The sequence below is a fragment of the Gobio gobio genome (assembly GCF_949357685.1).
Source record: "Gobio gobio genome assembly, chromosome: 7".
NCBI lineage: Eukaryota > Metazoa > Chordata > Actinopteri > Cypriniformes > Gobionidae > Gobio > Gobio gobio.
This window is the reverse complement of record NC_137103.1, coordinates 44,660,619-44,684,632: the sequence shown is the minus strand read 5'-3', so window position 1 is coordinate 44,684,632 and position 24,014 is coordinate 44,660,619. Positions and strand designations below refer to the sequence as shown.

Here is a 24,014-nt window from a genome sequence, read left to right as displayed (position 1 = left end):
CTGGTGTCAATAAAAGCTTTTCTTTGACTAACAAGGAAGTTTTCAGCTCCGAAACTTACAGGATATTATTATCACGATTAACTTTTATATATCAAAAGCTCAAAGGAAAGTTGGTTTCTCAATTCATCACCCCTTTAAATGTATATCATCAATGTTCTTAGGTAATTAAGACATATCATGTAGTTCCATTGATGTTTTAAATTTTTTACACAATAAATGGAAAAAAGAATAAGACGTTTCTTTCAAAATGAACAAAAACTATCACCTGACGGTGTAAAATACTGATGGAGTTGACAAATACTGACGGTGTTGACAAAGGTTGAGCTGATGTAAATAGAATCATGAAACAGCAGTAGAAGATTTCCCCATATGCTAGAAACATTAAATCACATTATACAGACTTTTTGAGAGCACTTGTCAACCATCAGTGATGTCAACCATCATGACATCTGATGGAGTTGATCAAATTTAATTTATTTACACTTAACCTAAACTTTGTTCTACAGAGCAGTAATTTAGTTTTAGTAATTTAGTTGAGTTGACAAGTCAAGGCTGTGACAGCAGAGACTTCCAGGAGATTGTGTCCTAATGTGAGATCCACAATGAGCAGGAAATAGTAAATTCTCTTCTGGGTTAAAGCTGCCCATGACACTGCCTGATTTATTCAGAATTATAAAAAATCCTGAATGAGTTGACACACAAGTGAGGGCACAACTTTTATAGCTATTTTTTAATGGAAAATATAATTCAATATTTACTTTTTGTATTGTTTGATATCTTAAAAATCTCCGCCTTTTAATGTAACTCTGTATTTTTTAATTTGTTGCATTTTTAAACACATTGTTTGGCAGTTTTACACTGTGACCTAATGCTGAGGACAGGTTAGATTACATGCGTTTCCAAGTATAGAGTGTGCTTTTTAAAATAATACTAAAGAAATTATTTAAAAGTATAAGCAATACATGTCCTGAGAATACAAATTTCCCTTAGATGTAACTTTTTAAGTATTTTTATTGTGTTGATATTCTTACTTTTTAACATAAATAGGGCTTTTGTGTTTGGAACATGTTTTGTCCCTTATCTCAAGAATCAGTGATGTATATAAAATATGGATGAAATTGTTAAATTATTCACAAAATCTAACCTTTTTCTCTAATACACATTGTAAACAATTAATGGTACCCTTAGAAATTCAAGAAAAATCTTCCTCGCTCATCCAAAAACAAACTCCAGCATATTCAGTGGTCAGACACGACTGGAACTTCAAACAGGATGGGGTTCTGTGGTCAGATGTTACTAAAAATAGAGCAAACACACCAGATGGGTTTGGTGCAAACAGGGATAAAATGTACCCCATATCCATGGTTAAATATACAGCTGGATATTTAATGTTATGGGCCTATTTTTTTGCTGGAGGTCCTGGACATCTTTTTCAGATACATGGTATCATGGATTCTAGCAAATACCAACAGATTAAAAAAATCTAAGATTTCCTCTGCTTGAAATCTTATAATGGGCCGTCGTTGGATCTTCCAACAGGACAACGATCCAAAACAAACATCAAAATCAATACACAAATGTGTCACTGAGCACAAAACGAAGCTTCTGCCATGACCATCCCAGTCCCCTGACCTGAACCCTATAGAAAATGAGTGGGGTGAACTGAAGAGAAGCAGCACCAACATGGATCTGGGAATCTGAAGGATCTGGAAAGATTCTATATGGAGGAATGGTCTCTGATCTCGTAAGTTTTTGTCCAAACTCATCAGGCATTATAGGAGAAAACTCAGAGCTGTTATCTTGGCAAAAGAAGATTGCAAAAAGTATTTAATAAAAGGGTACCATTAATTGTGTATAATGTGTATTAGAGAAAAACCTTTATTTCATAATGTGATTCCCCCCATTTTAAATTCTTAAACTTCAATGAAAGGTTAGAATTTTGTGAATTAAAAAAAATATATGTATCTAAAGGATTACCAAATGTAGATTTATTTTCACAGGCTTTTTTGTTCATATTTTCCAAGGGAACCACCAAGTTTGTCCTCATCTGTCTGTTTATATATGTATCATTTGCATATTTGCCTCCAGAGGAAGACATCAACGAATACATCAGTGCAGATCACAATTCTCCCACGATTTTGAGCAAACAAACTAACAAAATAATGTTATTTACTAGAGGTTCTGACAAAATGTTAATTGCTGTAGTCTATTTAGTTTTTTTTTTTGTTATTATTTGAATGAATTCTTTAAAAAAAAAAAATCTGTTTGGATGAATAATTTAATGACTCATAAATACTTAATTTGTTTCATTACTGGATAAATCAGCGTTTTTTTAAACAAATCTCTTAAATTAATGAATCAATAACAAATAAATATTTTAACAATCACTTGTTGCCACCTACTGGAGTAACTATGTAATTGATACAATCTTTATTTTAAACTTATTTATATTTTATAAGTGTCATGTTACTTTAAAAAGTTGTTTTGCTCTACTTTGATCGCTACCGTAGACATCAGTGTTTATATATGATCTATAAACTTTTATCCCAGTATTCTTGTGATCAATTTGAATATTTGTAACAGACACAACCATACTGTAATGTTCAAAAGACTGTTTGTGAAGTATGTTTTATACCTATACTTGATAACTGCTTTCTCTGGATCAGCGGCAGCACGGACACAGATCTGAATCTTCCAGTGTGATATTGTCAAAGGTTTATTAGACACGGGCAATTGAGGCGAATCAATGTCATCGAGATCCAATCTTTTTAACGACTAATCATGCAGCTCTAGATACCGTATACAGATGCACTTTCAGTTTCTGACATTCCACGCACTTGAGTCTTTTGACAACAGGAAAAATGGAAGAGTGAAAGTATGTTCGCTTTTAAGCGTCCCGTTTAAACAGCTCGTTTGCTTCTCTGTACTGACTTCAGAAGGATCCCAGCATCGGAAACAAGTGGATCGTTTATTTTAATGGCGGCCTGGATCACGGAGGATTATATGTTTGTTCGGAGCATTTGACTGTAGATTGTTTTCCCAACTCTATTGGATCAGACAGCAACTGCATCACAAACCTTAAGTAAATGCTTTCATAATGCTTTGTCTGTAAATGACGGTTTTATATGAGTAATGTTTTTAACATGCAATAGCAAGTGGGCATCGATATGGTTTCCTATGCAATGATGTTAGCCAATCATAACAGTGGCCGTCTACTGACAAGCTTTAAAGGAGCCAATCCTTAAAATGGATCATTTCAGACAAGAGGTTGGAAATAATAGTTTTTCTGCAGAAATATTTATTTTTTATGCTAAAGACTGTTGACATAAGTGAGCCTCATGGAACATATTAAAATAAAATGTCATGACCCTTTAATATATTACATTTTTTATGATGGTAAAGCTGAATTTTTATCTTCCAATACTCCAGTCTAAAGGGTCACATGATCCTACATAAATAATTCTAATTGATCATTCTGGTTTGGTGCCCAAGAAACATTTATTATCAATGTTAAAAACAGCTGTGCTGCTTAATATTTTGTGGAAACGGTAATGCCTGCTTTGCTGATTGTTGGTATCTGCAACACCACTGAAAAAAGCTATGCTGGTCAACCACTAATCTTTTGCATTTTTACAGCTTGGAGCAGTGCATTCTGGTCTTAGGAGGCAGCATAATTAAAATGCCATGACACTTAGTAAGGCAGCTCACTAGGCTTTGGAACACAACAGCTGTGTACTTGTAGGAAAATTTAGATGGATTGGGCTTGCATAAGCTTGATTTGTTTTGTTGATCTGATCCGAGCAAAGGAGCGCTCCTTTTCTTTCAATCGATGAGATCTGGTTAGCTCTAGTGCTTAGCGCCACCATTCTTGATTGCTTCGGTTATGTGGACAGGAACAGCTGGAGCACCTCCGAGGACTAATTTTCACATCTCCATCGATCTGTGATTCATTGGTCCCTTTTACCGCTGGCATCTGTGTCTGATTTGTCAAGTGCGAGATAGATGCAGTTGCTCAGAGGTTTTAGCTTATATCACTCTTTAACCGCACGAAGTGTCTTATTTTGCTGGAGGTGATGAATGCACACCTCCCCTATATCAGTATGGGTAACACACACGCACGTATGTATGTGGCGTCTGCGTATGAGACACTTTGGCATTATTGGATTTTCACTTTTTGAGATTAGAAGCTGTGCACAGACCTAAACAAAATAATTTACATCCTATGGGAGTGTGAAGGGACTGTGGGCTTGTTTGGGGGTGTGGGGTGGCTCATGAATCCAAATGAAATTTTATGGACCAGTGGACCTCTTAATTGCCCCCCAGGTGTTATCTGTGCTAAAGCTTAATCTCAACATACATCCCTCTTGACTTTCTTTCATTTCCACCTCCCTTCCCCTACCAGCCAACAGGGAAAAATTATTAGACGAGGGGCTGTCAGGTACTACTTGCCAAATAGATCCTTTCCGGGTTTGTCCTAGTGTGATATCCCCATCTGATAGTTGCACTGTTTAAAAGTCGTAATCTGCAAACACTTGAGTATATTGATGCCCTGTCCTTAAAGGGATAGTTCACCCAAAAAGGAAAATTACCCCATGATTTACTTACCCTCAAGCCATCCTAGGTGTGTATGACATTCTTCTTTCAGACGAATGCAATCTGAGTTATATTAAAAAATGTCCTGGCTAATCCAAGCATTATAATGGCAGCTTTATAAAGTAAAATATCTAGCTTCTGCCAGACCGCCTTCCATATTCAACTTATGAAAAAAGCGTAACTGGCGCGACATAGGAAGTTGGACATAGCGCAAGCATTTTGAACGGCGAGAGGCGTTACACTTTCTTCGTAAGTTGAACGCGGAAGGCGGTCTGGCGGGAGCTATTTTACTTTATGAATTACACAAGCGCATCACTTCGCTTCAAGAGCTTTATTAAAGGGTTAGTTCACCCAATTAGCCCATGATTTGCTCACCCTCAAGTCATCCTAGGTGTATATGACATTTTTCTTTCAGACGAATAAAATCTGAGTTATATTAACCCTCTGGTGCTCTTCGGTCATTTCTGATCGGAAAATTTTCTGTTGTGAAATGTTAAAAATCATAGCTTCATCGGAATGATATGAAATTTGGTGACTTTTCTTGCATTAGGTATGTAAAAAAAAAAAAAAATTGGGGGCATGATTCGAGCATGCTAATTGGTCGTAAAAAAAAAGCAGTGTTCATTGTCTTCGGTCATAAATGACCATAGGAAATGAATGGGAAATCGGCAAAAACACAAAAATTCACAGAATATTGGTGTGTACAATCTACAAATCGGCCACAATGCTGAAAAAAAGTACACAGCTGTAAAGGGCTGACACTCTAAAACATCAAGAGTGTGATATTGACTCATCCGCTCACACACGCACACAAGCACACTTATACACACACACACCTATGAAAAACTGAACCTATGAACCACATTTGGAATTTTTAAAAATCACAGCTTCATCAGAATGATATGAAACTTGTGGTGACTTTTCTAGCATTCGGTATGTAAACCCACCAAAAAATTGAGGGCATGATTCGAGCATGCTAAGGGGTCGTAAAAAAAATACTCCCACTTGTGCTCTTCGGTCAAAAATGACACCATAGGAAATGAATGGGAAATCTGCAAAAACACAAATTCACAGAAAAAAATCTATATTTCTAACAAAAAAATATATATCTAAAACTTTATAATAAATAGTCTTTGAGATTTTTTAAATATATATTCAAATCCATCAACAAAAAATCATTAAATGTAGGGAATTCTCCATAGAGACCTCTAGTGGTTACACACATGGTTGCATGATTTCTTAAATAATTCCAAAAGAGGGCGCTAATCTGCCTTCAAAAAAATAGATTTCGAAGGCCTAGTCTCTATTTTAACCTGAAATAATTAAAAATGTAAAAAAAAAAAAAAGAATAATTTTCAATGGCAAAAATAGACCATAATTATTGCATAAATATTAAAAAATACCATCAAATCTCAAAATACAAAATTAAAAAGAAAAAATATTATTGAAGAAAAATAAATTGCATTGGTTTTACTGAGGTGGAGGAAGTTTAATTTTTAGGTGTCCGGTCACTTGTGACCGGGAAGCCAACCAATGCAACCCCTAAACGAAGAGCACCAGAGGGTTAAAAAAGTCCAGGCTAATCCTAGCATTATAATGGCAGTAAATAGTTGCTCTTTTTTTGAAGTCCATAAAAAATGCATCTGTCCATCAAATAACTTGCGCCACGTGGCTCCGGGGTGTTAATAAAGGCCTTCTGAAGCGAATCGATGCGTTTGTGTAAGAAAAATAACCATATTTAAAACTTTATAAAGTAAAATTTCGGCTGACCGCCTTACGTATTCAATTTATGGAAAAAGTGTTGAAAGTGCCTCTGCCGATCGAAAGACTAACGCGACCAGGTACGCTCGTCAGACGTCACGTATGCATCACGTCCTTTTCGTGAATTGCGAGAAGGAAATTTCAACACTTTTCCAAGGCGATCGGCTGGAACTTTACTTGATAACGTTTTAAATATGGATATTTTTCTTACACAAACGCATCGATTCGCTTCAGAAGGCTTTTATTAACTCCTCGGAGCCGCGTGGAGCACGTTATTCGATGGACAGGTGCATTTTTTTATGGACCTCAAAAACAGAGCAACTATTACTTCTATAATAATGCTTGGATAAGCCTGGGACAGACTTAAATTTGCATTGGCATAATTATAGTAAATAAATATAGATGTTTCATGTTTTTGAAAGAGGTCTCTTATGTTCACTAGGGTTGCATTTATTTGATCAAAAATAAAGTAAAAACGGTAACATTGAAATATTATTACAATTTAAAACAACTGTTTTCTATTTAATATATAAATTCATATATTAATTTTCAGAAGCAATTACTTCCGTTTTCAGTGTGACACGATCATAACGAAATAATTCGTGCCACGTGAAATGGTGCTTAAGAAACATTTCTTATCATTATCAATGTTGAAAACAGTTGTGCTGCTTTTGTAACATTATGCATCCTTGCTGAATAAAAGTATACATTTTCTTTCAAACCATTTTTTAAACTAAAATTATGCGTTATATTAACACACCTCGATGGTTGCAAACAGGCACGCAGGACACAAATCACTATTCAAAAATGGAAATAAAAATCCCATAAACTGCTGTAACTTCAAAATCCTATTTATTTAAACAGAAACGCTTTACATTTATTATTTTAAACAAATATAAGGAAGTTTGCCAGCTGCAACAGCGTGCAGGAAAATCATCTTACTTTAAATACTTGGGAGACTCAGCAATTCAGAAATCTTTATTAAAGAAAAAATAAAGATTTTGTTTACTTGCTTGATAAATATAACACTATTATAAATACAAAAGTTCCCCAAGAAGAACATTCCATCAACATTCTGAGTAATATCTCTGGCTTTTTAAAGCCAATTAAACAATATTACATTCACATTTGTATTTGCCATTTTTCCCCCTCTGTCACAAAGCTCCTTTTTAAGCCACAAAATGACAAAAGGCACATCTTACATTCTTGTGGAATTTATATGTGCATGACTTTGAAATTTACAAAACAAATCCACAAAGTGCACCCTTTTGTGAGGTTTATTTATTTCATGTTGGTTGGAACACCAACTTTTCTTTGTGTGTGATGCATTAGCAGGCTTAACAGAAAACATCTAGAGAATACACAGTATGTCAAGTATGTCCTTGAAAATGTTTTTGTTTTCAATAAAGAGTACTTTGCATAAACTATATAGATATGTCTGTGTTTCCCAGGAATATGCTTGGCTTGCGGCCGGTGGATTATGCACTGACTCCAGAAATGCAGGAGGTCTTAAGAATGGCCCCGGCAGCACCGTATCCTTTAACAACCACCCCGAGGCCCCCCGCCAGCCTCAATAAGGTACACGACCCGAACTCACCTCACAAATAAATAGATAGACACACTGAAAATAAACAGACAAATTGCTGGTATTTTGCACTTCATCTTGTATGTTGCTTTGAGATAGCATCTGTCAAGAACGTAAATGCAAATGTGGTGTGTGGTACAGTTTATTTGTATTCTTGCAGGCTCCAGGCTGTGAGCGGGAGACGGGTTCAGTGGTTCTGATTGGCAGTCAGCTGACGCAGACTCAGCAAAAGCAGCTCGCCAAAGCAGCTCAACTCCTTGGAGGAAAACAAGTGAAGTCATTTTCAAGTGCAGGTACATCTCCTTTGAGTTTTTGTGTAATGGAATGAGTGGGCGGTGTATCATAGCCATTTTATATCATGTATATGGTATACTCTACTGTTCAAAAGTTTGGGTTTGGAAAGATTTTTTAATGGTTTTGGAATAAGTCCTTATGTACTAGTCTTAATGTACTAGTGTACATGAAAAAAATATATATATATACATAAAAAAACAAGTGATTTAACTAATGAAAACAAAAGAACAAATTAAACAAATGAAGACCGTTCAAAAACAACTTTATATTCCCTGGTGAAAAAAAGTATGCAAAGTATACTTGCAGGCAGACTAATTATCAGTTTGCTTCGTGTGTTAATGATTGGTTAACTTGAAGTGTGCTATTTTGGAACAACTAATTTTGTACTAAGTATATTTTAGTTCTAACTAAGTTGTATTAAAGAATAACTTTAAGTGTATTTAGTGTACTTTTCTGAAATACATATCTTGGACACAGTCTCCGCTGATAACAAATCACTTTAAATTGTAATGTAGATACATGCATTTTCTGTGAAGCTGCTTTGAAACGATATGTATTGTGAAAAGCGCTATACAAATAAATGTGAATTGAATTGAATACTTTTATGTGCTAAATTGGAACAACTTCAGGTATACTTAGTACACTTTAAGTATATGCCTGTGTAAAGACTAATTACATGCCTGATTAGTGATATTAAAGGGGTGGTAAAACACATTCTTTTGAAGGCTTGACTGTGTTTGTGGGGTGCATTGTAACGTGTTCATGCTTCGTTTAAAAAAAAATTGCCTTATTTTTCATATATTTGACCTTTATTCTACACTGCTCTGTCCCTCCTTGTAAAACGGCCTGATGCTTTCCGGGTTATATGAAGCCAGTCCCTCAAAAATACGCAGTGGGCTCAGATTGGTTAGCTGGCCCAGTGTGTTGTGATTCGCTAACCGCAGTGCACGTCGGAAACGTCACGCCCCTTACCGGAGGCTGTTCAGTATTATGCTGCCTTCACGTGCTATCGGAAATTTGATAATTCCGATTTCTGAAGTCGTGATTACGAGCTCATAGCATTCAAGTTTCAAAATGTGAGGGCGTTCATGTGCAATGTTTACCTAGGAACTCGTATTTACGATAATTCCGAGAGCACGTGAAAGCAGCATTAGAAACAACGGCGTCAATAAAACCACACCAATCTGAGCCCGAATCAGACCCAGAACATTTGAGTGAAGATGATCGAGCAGAACCTGTTCAGTCCTCGAGAGTAAAGACTGCGGATCTATAATGATCGCTACTGAATGGCACTTTAACTTTTGTATTTTTAGAACGATTATAGCCAAATATCTGTCGCAAGAACTAACCCAAAACGAACACTAAGCACTGGCTTTAACTAGTAAGTTAGCCAAATCACACACAGAACCATGTTTAGCAAGCCTGTAGATAAACAATACATAAAAGCTCTAATCAAAGAATCATTTACACTAATGCCAGGTTCGCTGTTGAGATTTTAACGTTAATGTTTGTAACGTTAGGTGTTCGTCGGATAACGTTAAGTATGAATGAGCTTTTAACAGACTGGTTTGCAGAACAGTGTTGTCATCTGTTTACTTCCTTGCTACAACCTATTACAGGAAAACACATCGATGAAAAATAAATCAGACTTACAGGTTGTGGCCCGTGAACAGCTTCTGTTTGTAAATCCAGCTTTCAGGACAAGCCGTTGTGCATATCCTGTATTGAACTCGCGAAGTTTGTGGAAGTTTGTGTTGTCCTCCGTGAAATGTGCAGCGCGCGCGTCGTGCATCCACGCACCGGCAGTGTTTTTTTCACGCAGCTGACGTTGTGCAAATCTGGCATTGAAATCGCGAAGACGGTGGATGTTTTCCTCTGTTAGATGTGCTGCAGAGAGCCCTGCGCGCGCCTGATTCCCCGCTGACTCAAACACACGTGCATATAACATGCTGTATGTTAAACGCTCTGCAACGCACCCCCGTCCCAAGGACTGCTGAACAGAGCAAGTACCCCAGACCTGCAATCCGGATGAAAATAACAGCGTTTCCTCGGCATCGCGGCAACACCACTCCAGCCTAACTATACCACAACAACACAGCGATACAAAATGGCCTCACCCCCCCTTATTTAATATTCTCGGAGGAGGGGTTTATGTAAATATTGAGCCTGGTGATGTCACCAACCCTGGAGGAATGTCTGTAGTCGCCTACTGGCCGTTTGCTGTAGTTCTTAGAAACTGATTTCTTTAAAAGCAGATATCTCCCTTTGCTTTAAACTTTGAACGTTGAAACTTTGCAGATGTTGTTTATGCTCAAGCAGCAACATTACACGTTAGCTAAAGTTAGAATAGTGAAATCGTGGTTTACCACCCCTTTAAAGTGAACTTTATTTGTGTTATAAGTACATTAAGAAATTAATTACGAATTACTTCAGAACACACAAGCAATATACTATGAATTTATTATTATACAGGTAATAATATACTGTATTCTCAGTACCTTTGGCTTATTGCAAATACTAAAAATTACACACTTTGTAGTCAATAACAAAACACTTTATTACTTAGTAGGCTTGCTACGATATTCGGTGTTGCCGGTGTTGCCGGTGTTACCGGTGTTCAGACTCAACACCGGTTACATCACTTGCCCACCGTGCCACCGTTGTTTTTTTATAGTAATAAAATACTCTAGTTCAGTTAGAGAACAGAGAATACAAATAAAAACTGAACGTGTCTGCTTAATAAAGCATGATCCGACCGTGAGTCTCGGCAGCGGCAGGAGTCATTCATCAGATTTCATTCATCACAAGAGTGAGGAGCTGACTGAGATGAGCGCGGAAGATATGGTTTCAAAGCGAAACGTAAAAGCGCCTATTTAAGGGAGTTTATTTGTTTTTTTGTCATGTTTTTCATAAAAAAGCGCGCATTTACGGACGAACTGTCATTCATTCATGTCCTCACAGAGTGCGCATTTACAGACGAGCTGTCATTCACGGTGTGTGTGCGCACTGGCGCGTTTTCAGTTCAGTTTTCAGTTGCGTTATGAAAGCCCGAACGGTTGTGTGCATGTTACTTTCGGTTAGATATAATTAGTGATTTAAAAGCAGAGTCGGTGATACCGGTATTACCGGTGTTGTCACACGTCGATTAACCGGTGGGAAAATGTCCTCACCGTCACATCCCTATTACTTAGCTATACTTTGTACAATATACTTTGAACATTACATAATCTCACACAATACAGTATTTTAAATATTCTACCATTTAAATTAATTACTTTGGAGACATTTTCCCAATGTTGAATGCACTTGTTTTCAAGGCCATTCAAATAAATCAAATGTAACAACATCACTAATGAAGAGCTCAGGCTGGAAACCTGTTCATTTTTCTATCCTGCTTCCATTACAAATCTGCGGGGACCAATCACAAACTGGCTTATCTACCTGGCGCGCTATTGGCGGGTTTAACACGATGACGATAGAGAAGCGTCTCTCGCACGACCGTCAATCTAATTCCTTTTAACCTCTCGACGATGCTCAATGGCTTCTTTAGTATGAATAAGTAAACTTTAAATATACTAAAACATCAGGATATTAAATAATGTATTTTTAAAATATACTTTCAGTGCATTGTTACAATGACAATTTTGAGCATACAGTTTAACATGTACCTAAAATATATTTTAAGTAATGTACTCTTTAAGTACACTTTAAGTACACTTTAAAAAGTACACTTCAAAAAATGTAAGTATACTTACAAACAGCAGTGCGGATCACACCACAAGTACTAAGGATCGTTTGTGGTAATGATATTTCAGCGCTATTTCATTCAAGCCCTTTAAAGGGATAGTTCACCCAAAAATGAAAATTCTGTCATCATTTACTCCAACCATGTATGAGTTTCTTTGTTCTGCTGAACACAAAAGAAGATATTTAGAAGAATGTTTGTAACCAAGCAAATAGAGCAACCATTGACTGCCATAGTAAGGGAAAAAAAACTATGACGATTTCAAAACAAGGCATCATGAAGCTTCGAAGCGTTATAATTCAGCAAGCCGATTCATGATTCGGACCGCGTGTCAAACCGCCAAACTGCTGAAATTTGGCGATTCAAACTGCTGAATCGACTCGCTGATTCATAACGCTTCGAAGCTTCATGATGCCTTGTTTTGAAATCGTCATCACTATGTAAGTCGTTATTTACTATTATCGCCGATTCATAAAGTTATTTTAGAACCACTGTAGTGAGATGGACTTTGTAACGACGTCTTTAGTACCTTTTAAGGGTGTTGAGAGTGAACCGTGCCATTGTGCCAATGGAGGCCTTTCAGAGCCATCAGATTTCAACTAAAATATCTTCATTTCTGTTCCGAAGATGAACGGAGGTCTTACGGGTGTCGAACGACATGAGGGTAAGTAATTAATGACAGAATTTTCATTTTTGGGGGAACTAACCCTTTAATGCTCAAACGCAACCCCCAGATGTCATCGTCCATCACATCATCGTCTGATGCCAATTTGGTAGACATCGCCTAACCCTAATTGATAGTTTTGACTCTAAATTCTGATTGGAAGAACCACATTCAAATCTGTTGAAAAATGGCTTTTAATACATTTTGCGATGTTGTAAATGTTATTTTTCTACATGCAGCGCAGTCTAATATCCGTTTTAAAACAAAACAAAATTAACCTGGTGGCAACATAAGCTTATTTACATATGCATATGCATATGAGTGTTTATATTACCAATGGTGTAGAATTGTTTGTGCCAAAAAAAACATCCAAACAGATTTTTTGACGTGCTAATTTTCCTTCAAATAATCATATAATACATATGATCATGAAATATGTGGCATGTAATCAGAATACATATTGTTCAATTTAATTGCATGTCAGGTCTTAACGTGTCTAAACGTTTGTGTCTGCTGAGGATAGAACTATTCCAACACCACGTGGACTGTTCAGCCCTTGGAGACGACAACAATGAAACATTTTCAGAGCAGTGAAATGAAGTGTCTCTTCTTTCTTTGCCTTTCTTCCATCAGATAGAAGAGCATTACAAGGCATCCAGCTGCAGCATAAGAGGGATATTATGAAATCATACATTATGAAACCAGCACTTTCAGTGACAAATGTAGCTCTTACAGAGTCTTTCGACAACTCCAGAAATCACACCAACAGACAAACAATGCGCAGTGTCTCATCATCTAAGCAATCAAAATTGAAACAGAGTAAAATTAAAGTAATTGAAGCAGTTTCTCATACGTTGCACGTAGCTGAACAAGGGCAAAACGAAAAAGAATGTTTTCTTGGAAGAATGTAGGCTGTGGGTTTGTCACACAACAAAGAAGAGCTTTGCGTTTTCTAGAATTAAAAGGATCCCTAGGGCTTGAAGAAGTGTAGCATACTACTTCTCTATTAGGTGCCTCTCTGTAGTGGCTTTGTTTTTCTGATACATCCATTGTGAGCGGTGTTGTTCATCAGTTATATTAATAACTATAACAAACAAACTATATAAAAAATACTAAAACTCAAAATATAGATATTTACGGAGCCCCTAAAGAGACATGGTGATGGGAAAAAAAGTATTTTTCAATGATTTTGTGTTCCCCCGAGAAACTTTGCATTCTCTTGCAAAAACTTTTGCGTTCTGCCGAGAAAGCAAAAGCATTGACTTATTATTTTTCCTCCTGTCTTATATTTCTTTTTTCCACCACCATGTCCTTTTAGGGTGCGTTCTCACTTGGAATGTTTGTTTCTATTAATACGAACCCTGGTGCGATTGCTCGGTTAGTGCGGTTCATTTGAACATAAGTGAACGCTGCCATACGAACTCTGGTGTGCAACTGATTTGACGACGCGGAAAGATCGATGTATCCAAAATGAGTAGAGGGCAAACGTGGAGCAACGAGGAGGTAAAGTGCCTCATCAATATATGCAGATGTTCGTTTCTGCATACAACGGAGGAAATCCTGGTGCTGTTTTGAATGTTTTGAACATTTTATGAGCTCTTCGTGAGTTCAATGATCGCGTTTAATCCAGCACAGCATTGTTTTGAATGTTCGGTAAGCAAGCTCCTTCGCGAAATATATGTCAAAAAAGCCGACCAATCAGGTTGTGACCGTATCCCTATGCCTTTGGTTCGGTAACTTTAGGTTCGCTGTTGTTTTTGTTTTTTAGTCCGGACCAAACGAACCGAACTACAAGTGTGAACGCACCCTTAGAAGCACCGTAGCATTCACCCACAGAGAACTCGAACGTTTTGCAAGCAAACGCAACGTTTTTCAGGGGAATGCAAACATTTAGCAAGCGAACGCTAAGCTTCTCAGGGAACGCAAAACATTTGTGAGGAAATGCAAAAGCATAGACCTTTTTTCCTTCAATCTCATTTTTTTCCATCACCATATCCTTTTAGGGGCTCCGTAAACATTAGATGAAAAACAACAACAAAAGGGTTAGCAAAAGAAATGTTGCCTTGGCAACTACACAGTAAAAATGTTGTTGCAATTAGCTTTCACAACTTACAAATTTGCATTATAATAACTTGTTGAGAGAACTCAAACATCCAAGTTGTCACCTAATACAACTTCACGTTTTAAGTTGATTGAACTCAAACTTTTAAGGTAGCATGAACACTTTTTTTTGTGTAACTGAAATAAGTTTGAGTTGAAGTAGGGCTGCATGATAAATCGCAATAAAACCACACGCGGTTTGGCAAAGGCTGCGATTATTTCATGTAAATTTCGATTTATTGTGCAGCCCTAAGTTGAAGTACTAAAACAAAAATAAAGATAAATAGAAATAAAAACTTATGCAAATGGTTAAAGCACATAACAAAATCACTGAAACTTAAACTATAAAAATAAAAGCAAATTCAAAATATGAATTAATACTATAATTGTATATATACTAGATAATACTAAAACAACAGAGACAACTACCTGGTTAATCAACAACTTAACAGACAGTATTTTAATTTAAGAAGCTTTTAAAGGAATCATAATACCAAATCTGATTAACAAATTCAAGTGAGCTTTAGACATAAACAAGGGAATATTTAGTGATTACAATGCTTAGTTCTCAATAGAAATAAATGTAATATTACTATATTATTAGTCTTTTTTTAATTCATTGTGATTAACTGCTTTGCTCTTTGATTAAATGTCTCTCCAGTCACCCATGTGGTTTTACCAGATGTTCCCATCATGCCCTCTACCCTGACCACACTACAGGGCGTCCTCAACGGCTGCTGGATGCTCCGTTTCAGCTGTAAGTACACAGTAATGAGTCAAAGTTTGATGAGTTTACATGACTATTAGTACTATTCAAATGTCTCTTTCTGAACGCCAAGGTTTCTGAATGATAGAACTTACAATATAGTGCCCAAAGTAATTGGGTAAATTGCGCTTGCTAACGTCCACATTTACTCTGTAGTGTTCTTGATGAGCAAAGCACATTTCTATTGGGAAAACCAATAGAAAATACTATAAACCTAGACTTTTTTAAATATAATATTAATAATTATATTTGCACAGTTTCCGTATGTTTGAAAACAGTCATTATTTTTTCCATTCCATTTGATGCAGCTATAAACTTATCGTGTGGTCCTTTTTCTCGTGAATTGATCAGCAATGAATAATTCCATACGTAAGATTTCTCACAGCTTCAGTTCAATAGGGAAAATCAATAGACTCCGGTTGAAGCTGTGCCCATTAATTTACCTTTAAAAAATCCCTTTCTTTTTTTGAGTCTGCTTTCTGTGCTGAATTCATTTCGCTCTATGCGGTAGCAACATCAGAAGTGCACGGCCCTTCTCGCATTGCAGCATAGAGGGATCATGGTGAGGTGTTTGTTCTCCAAGCTCAATTTTTTTACTTTGGTTATTGTTAACATATTTGCGATGTCTCTTTAATAGCCAGCCCATGGCAGACAACACCTTTTGAGGGCAGATTTACTGCATTATCTATCAGTTCTCCCTATAGATTTGAAAAAACAAAACAAAGCAAAAAGCCTTGCGGTAGAAATGTTACTTGCTGGGTATTGGAGATGCTCGATGCATCTTGATTTAAATCTATAGTGTGTTTCAAGTGCTCCAGATTCACTATATTTTCACATTGATGTAATTCATGGCATTTCTAACCGGCTCTAGTTATTATGCAAATCTAATAAGGTAACACAGGGTCACCAAAAAGGACATGATTGAATGCATTACATACTGTATGTAGAAACTATTTTCAGCTACACACTAAAACTCTAAAGCCTTCCTTGAGTTTATACAATGTACAATATATGCTCAATGTTCATGTATAATAATAATATTGAATATTCAGTGTTTATTATTATTAATATTATAAATATTACTTATAATATTTAATAATAGTGATATAATAAGAATAAGATTTAGAATAATAAGAATGGAAATATTGTATTGCATCATAGAAAAAAGCTTTTTTTTCTGTACTTTTGTGTACCAAAATCACACTGGAGACACTATTCCTTAAAATAAATCACTTTTCATTTTAGGTATAATAGAATGCCGGGAGTTACTTTAAAAAAATGTTTTTTTTTACTCTAGACATCTGACTTTGAGCAAGTATCAACAATATTAAAGAGTAACTGTTTTCTCTGGCAGAGCATGAGCAATGACTTAAAGGGGCTAAATGTTAGAATGTTCATATATTAATCACTTTCTTGTTGCCAATGTGCGAACAGCTTGTAATGAAACTTAAAAAAACAACACATTATTCCCTGACTTCCTAGGTTGTCCATGAAAGCCTGTAGACTGATTTTTACATAAATGACACTGGACATTTCTGCGGGAAAATCAAAAGGATGTGACGTTTACGCAAGCTCCCGATAGGCTCCATTCTATGACACATGAAACGAATGCTTAAAAAACAATCTTTGCCGTGAGCATATTGGGGCATTGAATCACATTCAGTCTCTTGTATGTTACGTTTGCAAGAGTGCAAGCATGAGCAATAAGTTGCTGGCTGCAGTTCATTTAAAGGCCATTGGTGTCACTAATAACCACGGTTTCTGAATTCTACATATTGCCCCTTTAAAGTTGCCCAGGAATGAAAAATGCCATAGTTGAATAACAAGAGTTCAGTACATGGACATCACATACAGTTAGTCTCAAACACCATTGCTTCCTCCTTCATAATGTAAATCTCGTTTGTGATAAAACACCACGGAAAAATAGGCGAATCTCAACATAACACTGACTGTTACGCAACAGTCGGGATCATTAATATGTACGCCCCCAACATACGCATATGCCAGCACATGTCCATGGCCAAGCGGAACTGCACAGCCGAATCATCGGGAGTTCTGCAGGTATTGTGAAGAAACAAGCGTCAAACGAGGACAGCGAAAATGGCAGATCATGGAAATAAATGTTATGTTCAAGGCTGTGCAGGGGACGTGAGGACTTTTCATACCCTTCCCACAGAACAAAACTGTCAACAGGCATGGTTGATGTTTATCTATAACCGGATACCGCAACAATTTAATTCAAAGTTGTTTGTTTGCTCAGCCCATTTCACCACGAACAGTTTTTCTAACCTGGGACAATATCAAACAGGCTTCGCTCAGTGTCTGATACTGGTGAAGTGGCAATTCAAACTATATTCCCGCAAGCCGTAAGTAGTGATTTTATCCACTTATTGACTGTCTAAACAATTTCTGATTAAATTGAAAGTTTCATAGTGAGACAACATTAACGATAATATTCCCTGTGTTGTCTTGATCCAAGGCAAGATGCTAGTACAGTAACAATAGGAAACTCCAAGTAGCATACATAACAGTTTGACAAATGTCAAATGACAACGGTTAATATTATTATTTTCTGCCTACAAAATACAACCGTAGATACATATTGCAATCCCTTTTGTCGGATAGAATTATAATTTAGCCTATATTTCATCAACAACACATAACTCAGGAGCTAACTTAACTAAGCTTAGTTTAGATGCTAGCTAACGCCACCTTCTCCACCACTTAAGTTGAAAAGATAGTCATTTGACAAGGCATCTAGTCAATTTGTTGAAAAAACAACAACTTTACTATACTGTACAAACAACATATTTACACGCTACCCAGTTCGTGTTTAGAGTTTGATTCAAAGTGAAGAATCTATCTTTGTAAAATCATACGGTGACTCATTACAATGATTAAAATATTTTCACAATGCTAAAAACAAAGTAGTGACTGCTGACATTATGCGTTAACATGTAAAGTTAATGTTATATGCTAGTTCACATGTAGGCTGAAGTTATAGTACTGACGTTACGTTTTGCAGGTTCTTACTGAAAATAAAGAATAAACTTACCACTCAGAAGCGTCAATTTCCAATCTCAAAACAATTGGTTGTTCCTCAAAATCTGCATCTTCGTCAGAAACAGGATCAAACATATAAGGTTGGATGCATAATCTAAGCCAATCAGAGTAGAACTCCACATTAATATTCATGACCCTTCCATATAAGGCAAAAAAAGACCATTTCATTCTAGGGACAATTTCTAGGGTTGTAAATGGACCTGTAAAACCGTATCTGGACAATTTTTGCCCTTAAATAAGTCACATACCCTCTATGTAGATATCAGAGTTTAATTCAAAGTTGTTTGTTTGCTCAGCCCATTTCACCACGAACAGTTTTTCTAACCTGGGACAATATCAAACAGGCTTCGCTCAGTGTCTGATACTGGTGAAGTGGCAATTCAAACTATATTCCCGCAAGCAGTAAGTAGTGATTTTATCCACTTATTGACTGTCTAAACAATTTCTGATTAAATTGAAAGTTTCATAGTGAGACAACATTAACGATAATATTCCCTGTGTTGTCTTGATCCAAGGCAAGATGCTAGTACAGTAACAATAGGAAACTCCAAGTAGCATACATAACAGTTTGACAAATGTCAAATGACAACGGTTAATATTATTATTTTCTGCCTACAAAATACAACCGTAGATACATATTGCAATCCCTTTTGTCGGATAGAATTATAATTTAGCCTATATTTCATCAACAACACATAACTCAGGAGCTAACTTAACTAAGCTTAGTTTAGATGCTAGCTAACGCCACCTTCTCCACCACTTAAGTTGAAAAGATAGTCATTTGACAAGGCATCTAGTCAATTTGTTGAAAAAACAACAACTTTACTATACTGTACAAACAACATATTTACACGCTACCCAGTTCGTGTTTAGAGTTTGATTCAAAGTGAAGAATCTATCTTTGTAAAATCATACGGTGACTCATTACAATGATTAAAATATTTTCACAATGCTAAAAACAAAGTAGTGACTGCTGACGTTATGCGTTAACATGTAAAGTTAATGTTATATGCTAGTTCACATGTAGGCTGAAGTTATAGTACTGACGTTACGTTTTGCAGGTTCTTACTGAAAATAAAGAATAAACTTACCACTCAGAAGCGTCAATTTCCAATCTCAAAACAATTGGTTGTTCCTCAAAATCTGCATCTTCGTCAGAAACAGGATCAAACATATAAGGTTGGATGCATAATCTAAGCCAATCAGAGTAGAACTCCACATTAATATTCATGACCCTTCCATATAAGGCAAAAAAAGACCATTTCATTCTAGGGACAATTTCTAGGGTTGTAAATGGACCTGTAAAACCGTATCTGGACAATTTTTGCCCTTAAATAAGTCACATACCCTCTATGTAGATATCAGAGAACAATTTAAAATATGGTTTCAACTCATTCTAGGGCACCTTTAAATTGGAGACTTTTTGTTCTTTTACCCTTCATACCTTCAGCATTAACATGAGATGATGCTTTTTTTATTATATTGCCATTCAGATCACATCGCAATGTGATTTTTGTGCAGCCATAAAATTAATGAGTGAGTGAGTAAGTATACATCATTCAGTTTTAGCACTGTCTCTGTGCCACACTGTATGAGTACTTGATGCTGTGCCTCAGCTTTTCTGTATGGGTCTCCATGGCTCAGTGCATCACGGTTCAGTGCCCATGAGTGTGTGAGCTGCCAGCGCCATGATCCACAGCCACCCACCGCACACATGCATGCTGAGCTTCGATGTCTCCCATCATCGTGAATCTAATTAGCTAATATGCTAATGGCTCTTTGGTGCTCGGCTAACAACCTGGCCCTATCGTCCATAGAGAGAGTCGGATTAACCCCGGGATGTAGCATTCTCACCGCCACCGCCCTCATGGGGTCCCGGGAAATGAACACTGTAATTAAAGAGGCAGAGGAAGTGCAATTACAGCTCATGATTACTATGGAGGATTTTGCGTGTGCCTGCACTCGCTCCTATAGGTGGTGTCGGTGTTCTGATACCATTGGCAGGGCTGGATATAGAGAGTGATACACAGTGATACTTTGGATGCAAGAATACTAATCCTGCTAATGGCTCAGCGGCACACCGCCACAACGGAATGCAAAATTTTAATCTAAAGTGGGTTTTTCCATTATGATAAGAGACAGGGATGTGGACAAAAAATGGTTGGTTACCCCACCAATTTTATTTTAATTCCTGGCCCGTTGCATTTGTTGTTGTATTTATTTTATACTATATTAGTATTATTGTATACTAAAAATACTATCAAAATATTTAATGAATAATATTTTGATAGACTAAAGTTTGCTTTTTAGCTTTTAGTATGAATATGTTAGCCTTAAGGTTATGAATAAGCTGGTGTGCTCCAAAACAATGACAAAATTCACATTTAGGAGATATAAGCGTTCAAAATGTACAGTCTCTAACTTCTGCTAAAATGGATCACAGATTTTTCGTCATTGTAGACTTCAGCTTCTCATCACAAGGGCACAGTACACTATATAGGGGATGGGCAACAATTCAGACAGTGTAAATATGATTTCAGTTGAGGAGAATGAAGTCTGGTTTCACGTTAGTTACACACGCACCGCCGTAGTGCACAAACACACACAGTCTGCTCCGGTCCAGAGACACGTGAGCGCAGAGTGGATCACATGCGCGAGTCAGTGCAGAAAACAAAACATATCGGACCCATTTGAATTCTGCACAGAATGCTGCATTTCAAAGCGATATGGAGGAGATTATGATGAGAAACGGTTAGAAGGAAGGAAGGAAGTTTAGGAGGAAACTGCAGTTTTACTGAGCTGAAAGACTAGTCAAACTGTGATATAAACAAAACGCTATTGGCTGTTTTAAAAAAGGGGAGGAGCTGCTTATGTCCCGCTCTGTCTTCCTGTTTCAGGGGAAATTACGTCAACACATTGAATAATGCTGCGCGTTTCAAGGCACTTCAGTGGGCATTTTAAAGTTATGCTTATTTTATGTTAATAATGTTAAAACATTCTATAAATCATTCACCAACTCCGAGGTTCCTGACTGTCCTGCAAGGATTTATGGGTGACGAACCAAGCTGAATGCAGAAGTTGTGATTTTAAGTGTTGGGTTGGTCGAGATCAAAAGCAGTTGTCTTTGCAAGGTTGAGTTGAAGGTTGTGCTCCTTCATCCAGTCCGAGGCAGGCTGAGAAGGCAGCTATCATCGGATCATCTGGCTGGAATGAGAGGTAGAGTTGTATGTCATCAGCATAGCAGTGTTAGGAAAAGCCATGTTTCTGAATGACAGATCTTAATGATGTCATGTAGATAGAGAGGAGAAGTGGTCCAAGCAGTGAGCCCTGAGGCACCCCAGTAACTAGATATTGCGACTTATAGATACCTGACCCCTCCAAGACACCCTGAGACTTACCTGAATGGTAAGACTCGAAACACTGGAGTGCGGTTCCTGAGATGCCCATTGTCATGAGGGTAGACAGGAGGATCTGGTGGTTAACCATGTCAAAAGCAGCAGACAGATCCAGCAAGATGAGGACTGATGTTTTTGGATGCTGCTCTTGCCAGTCTCAGAGCTTCAGTAACCGAGAGCAAGGCAGTCTCGGTTGAGTGGCCGCTTTTGAAGCCAGACTGATTGTTGTCCAGGAGGTTGTTCTGTGTGAGAAAGGTAGAGACTTGGTTGAACATGATTTGCTCAAGTTTCTTAGCAATGAATGGAAGAAGGGATGTCGTTTTGTAGTTTTCTAAAAGTGCTGGATTTAGAGTGGGTCTCTTAAGCAGTGGGGTTATTCGAGCCTGCTTAAATGCTGTGGGAAAGGTACCAGTGTGAAGAGAGGTGTTGTTGATGTGAATGAGTGCTGGTTCAACTGAAGAAATGGCTTGAAGGGGATAAGATCAAGCAGACAGGTAGTAGGTTGATTGAAAAGGATGAGTTTCGAGACGTCTTCCTCTGAGAGCAGAGAGAACGAGGGGAAGGGTTCTTTGATGAATAGAAAGTACAAAAGAACAGCATATTTTTTAAATAGAAACATTATTAACATATTGCAGTTACGATCAAAATGATCCACCCCTCCGGAGACTGTAGAAATGTATAAATGTAGGCTTTTCTAAAGATACAGAGTTTATATATAAAAAGAAATAGTATCTATAACAGTTTAGTGGCCAATTAAAAGTGTTAATGTCAATATATAATGTAATGCTTTTGAGTTATAGGATTTTTTTGTAATACAGCTGTCATAATTATTCAACCCCTATTCAACGCTGCTGTTTTTAAGTCACTTATTTGTATGGTATGGTACAAAATTGTGTTAAAACAGAATTAAGCCTTTGGAATCTCTATAACAAAACTGAATTAGCTTGTGCTGCTACACACACATACATACATTTAGGCCATGCATGTGCCAAAGTTGAGTAGCAAATATTGCCGAGTCAAAAGAGCTCTCAAAAAAGCTACAGAGAATTGTTCTATTACATTAGAAAGTCTATGGCTGCAAGAAGATTTCCAAAAGACTAAAAGTTCCTAGAGACACAGCTGGCAGCCTAAACACAGTTTAAAATGTGTTGTACCAGAAAACCTTTGAGGGTTTTTGAAGAAAAAGCACAATATCATTGAGGGGAATAAAATGTTTGATCAGAGCAACTGAGAAAAACCCTCGAGTTACTGCCAAAGATCTGCAAGATGACCTGATGAAAGGAGGAAAAAACATTCCAATGCAGAGTATAAGAACAAGACAAGCATGGCCTTCATGTTGGGATATTTTGCAGAATGCCACTCTTGACCAAGAAGAACATAAAAATATGCTAAAATTCATTTGGAAAGACCTGTTCTGGAAGAATGTTTTATGGAGTGATGTGACCAAACTGGAGCTGTTTGGACCCATGGATCAGCGATATGTCTGGTGCAAAAAAATAAAAGGGCAAAGTTCCTGATCAGAAGAACACCATCTCCATGGTCAAACATGGAGGTCCAGTCTTGTTATGGGGGTGTTTTGCTGTTGCAGGAAGTGGAAATCTTGACTGTATGAAGGACATCATAAATTCTTTTGTAGTGTTAAGCCATTTTGGCAAAGAGAGCAATGCCTTTGGTGCAGAGATTCAAGCTTGATGATCAATGAACGTTCCTGCATGACAGGCTTCCCAAAGTATACATCCAAATCTACTTAAGCTTGGTTCAGGGATCAGTCGTTGAATGTTCTTTAGTGGCCTGTCTTCAGATTTAAATCTCATTGAAAATATTTGGAAGCTTTTTTACAGCAAGGAATGAGCCGAGATTGCAGTAGAGAGGTAACAGAAGCTTCTAAGCACTTATTGGAGGCTATAAAGAATAAAAGATTCTGCACAAAATTTTACTTTTAGTGGTTGAATCATTTTGAACCCAAATTTTTAAAAGCCAAATCAATTATTATTATTATTTTTTAATTTCTCATCAACTTTACGTTCTCAGAATAACTCAGATGTGTA

General features: G+C 37.0%; 1 protein-coding gene across 1 annotated transcript in view; it reads left to right on the top strand.

The window, feature by feature from the left end:
* The window catches only part of bard1 (BRCA1 associated RING domain 1), a 46,994-nt gene that overhangs the window by 17,553 nt on the left and 5,427 nt on the right, over window positions 1-24,014 (top strand). Inside the window, exons 6-8 of the mRNA XM_079821323.1 lie at window positions 7,806-7,932; window positions 8,100-8,232; window positions 15,404-15,499. Coding sequence (XP_079677449.1) covers window positions 7,806-7,932; window positions 8,100-8,232; window positions 15,404-15,499 — 356 coding nt within the window. The remainder of the gene's footprint in view (window positions 1-7,805; window positions 7,933-8,099; window positions 8,233-15,403; window positions 15,500-24,014) is intronic.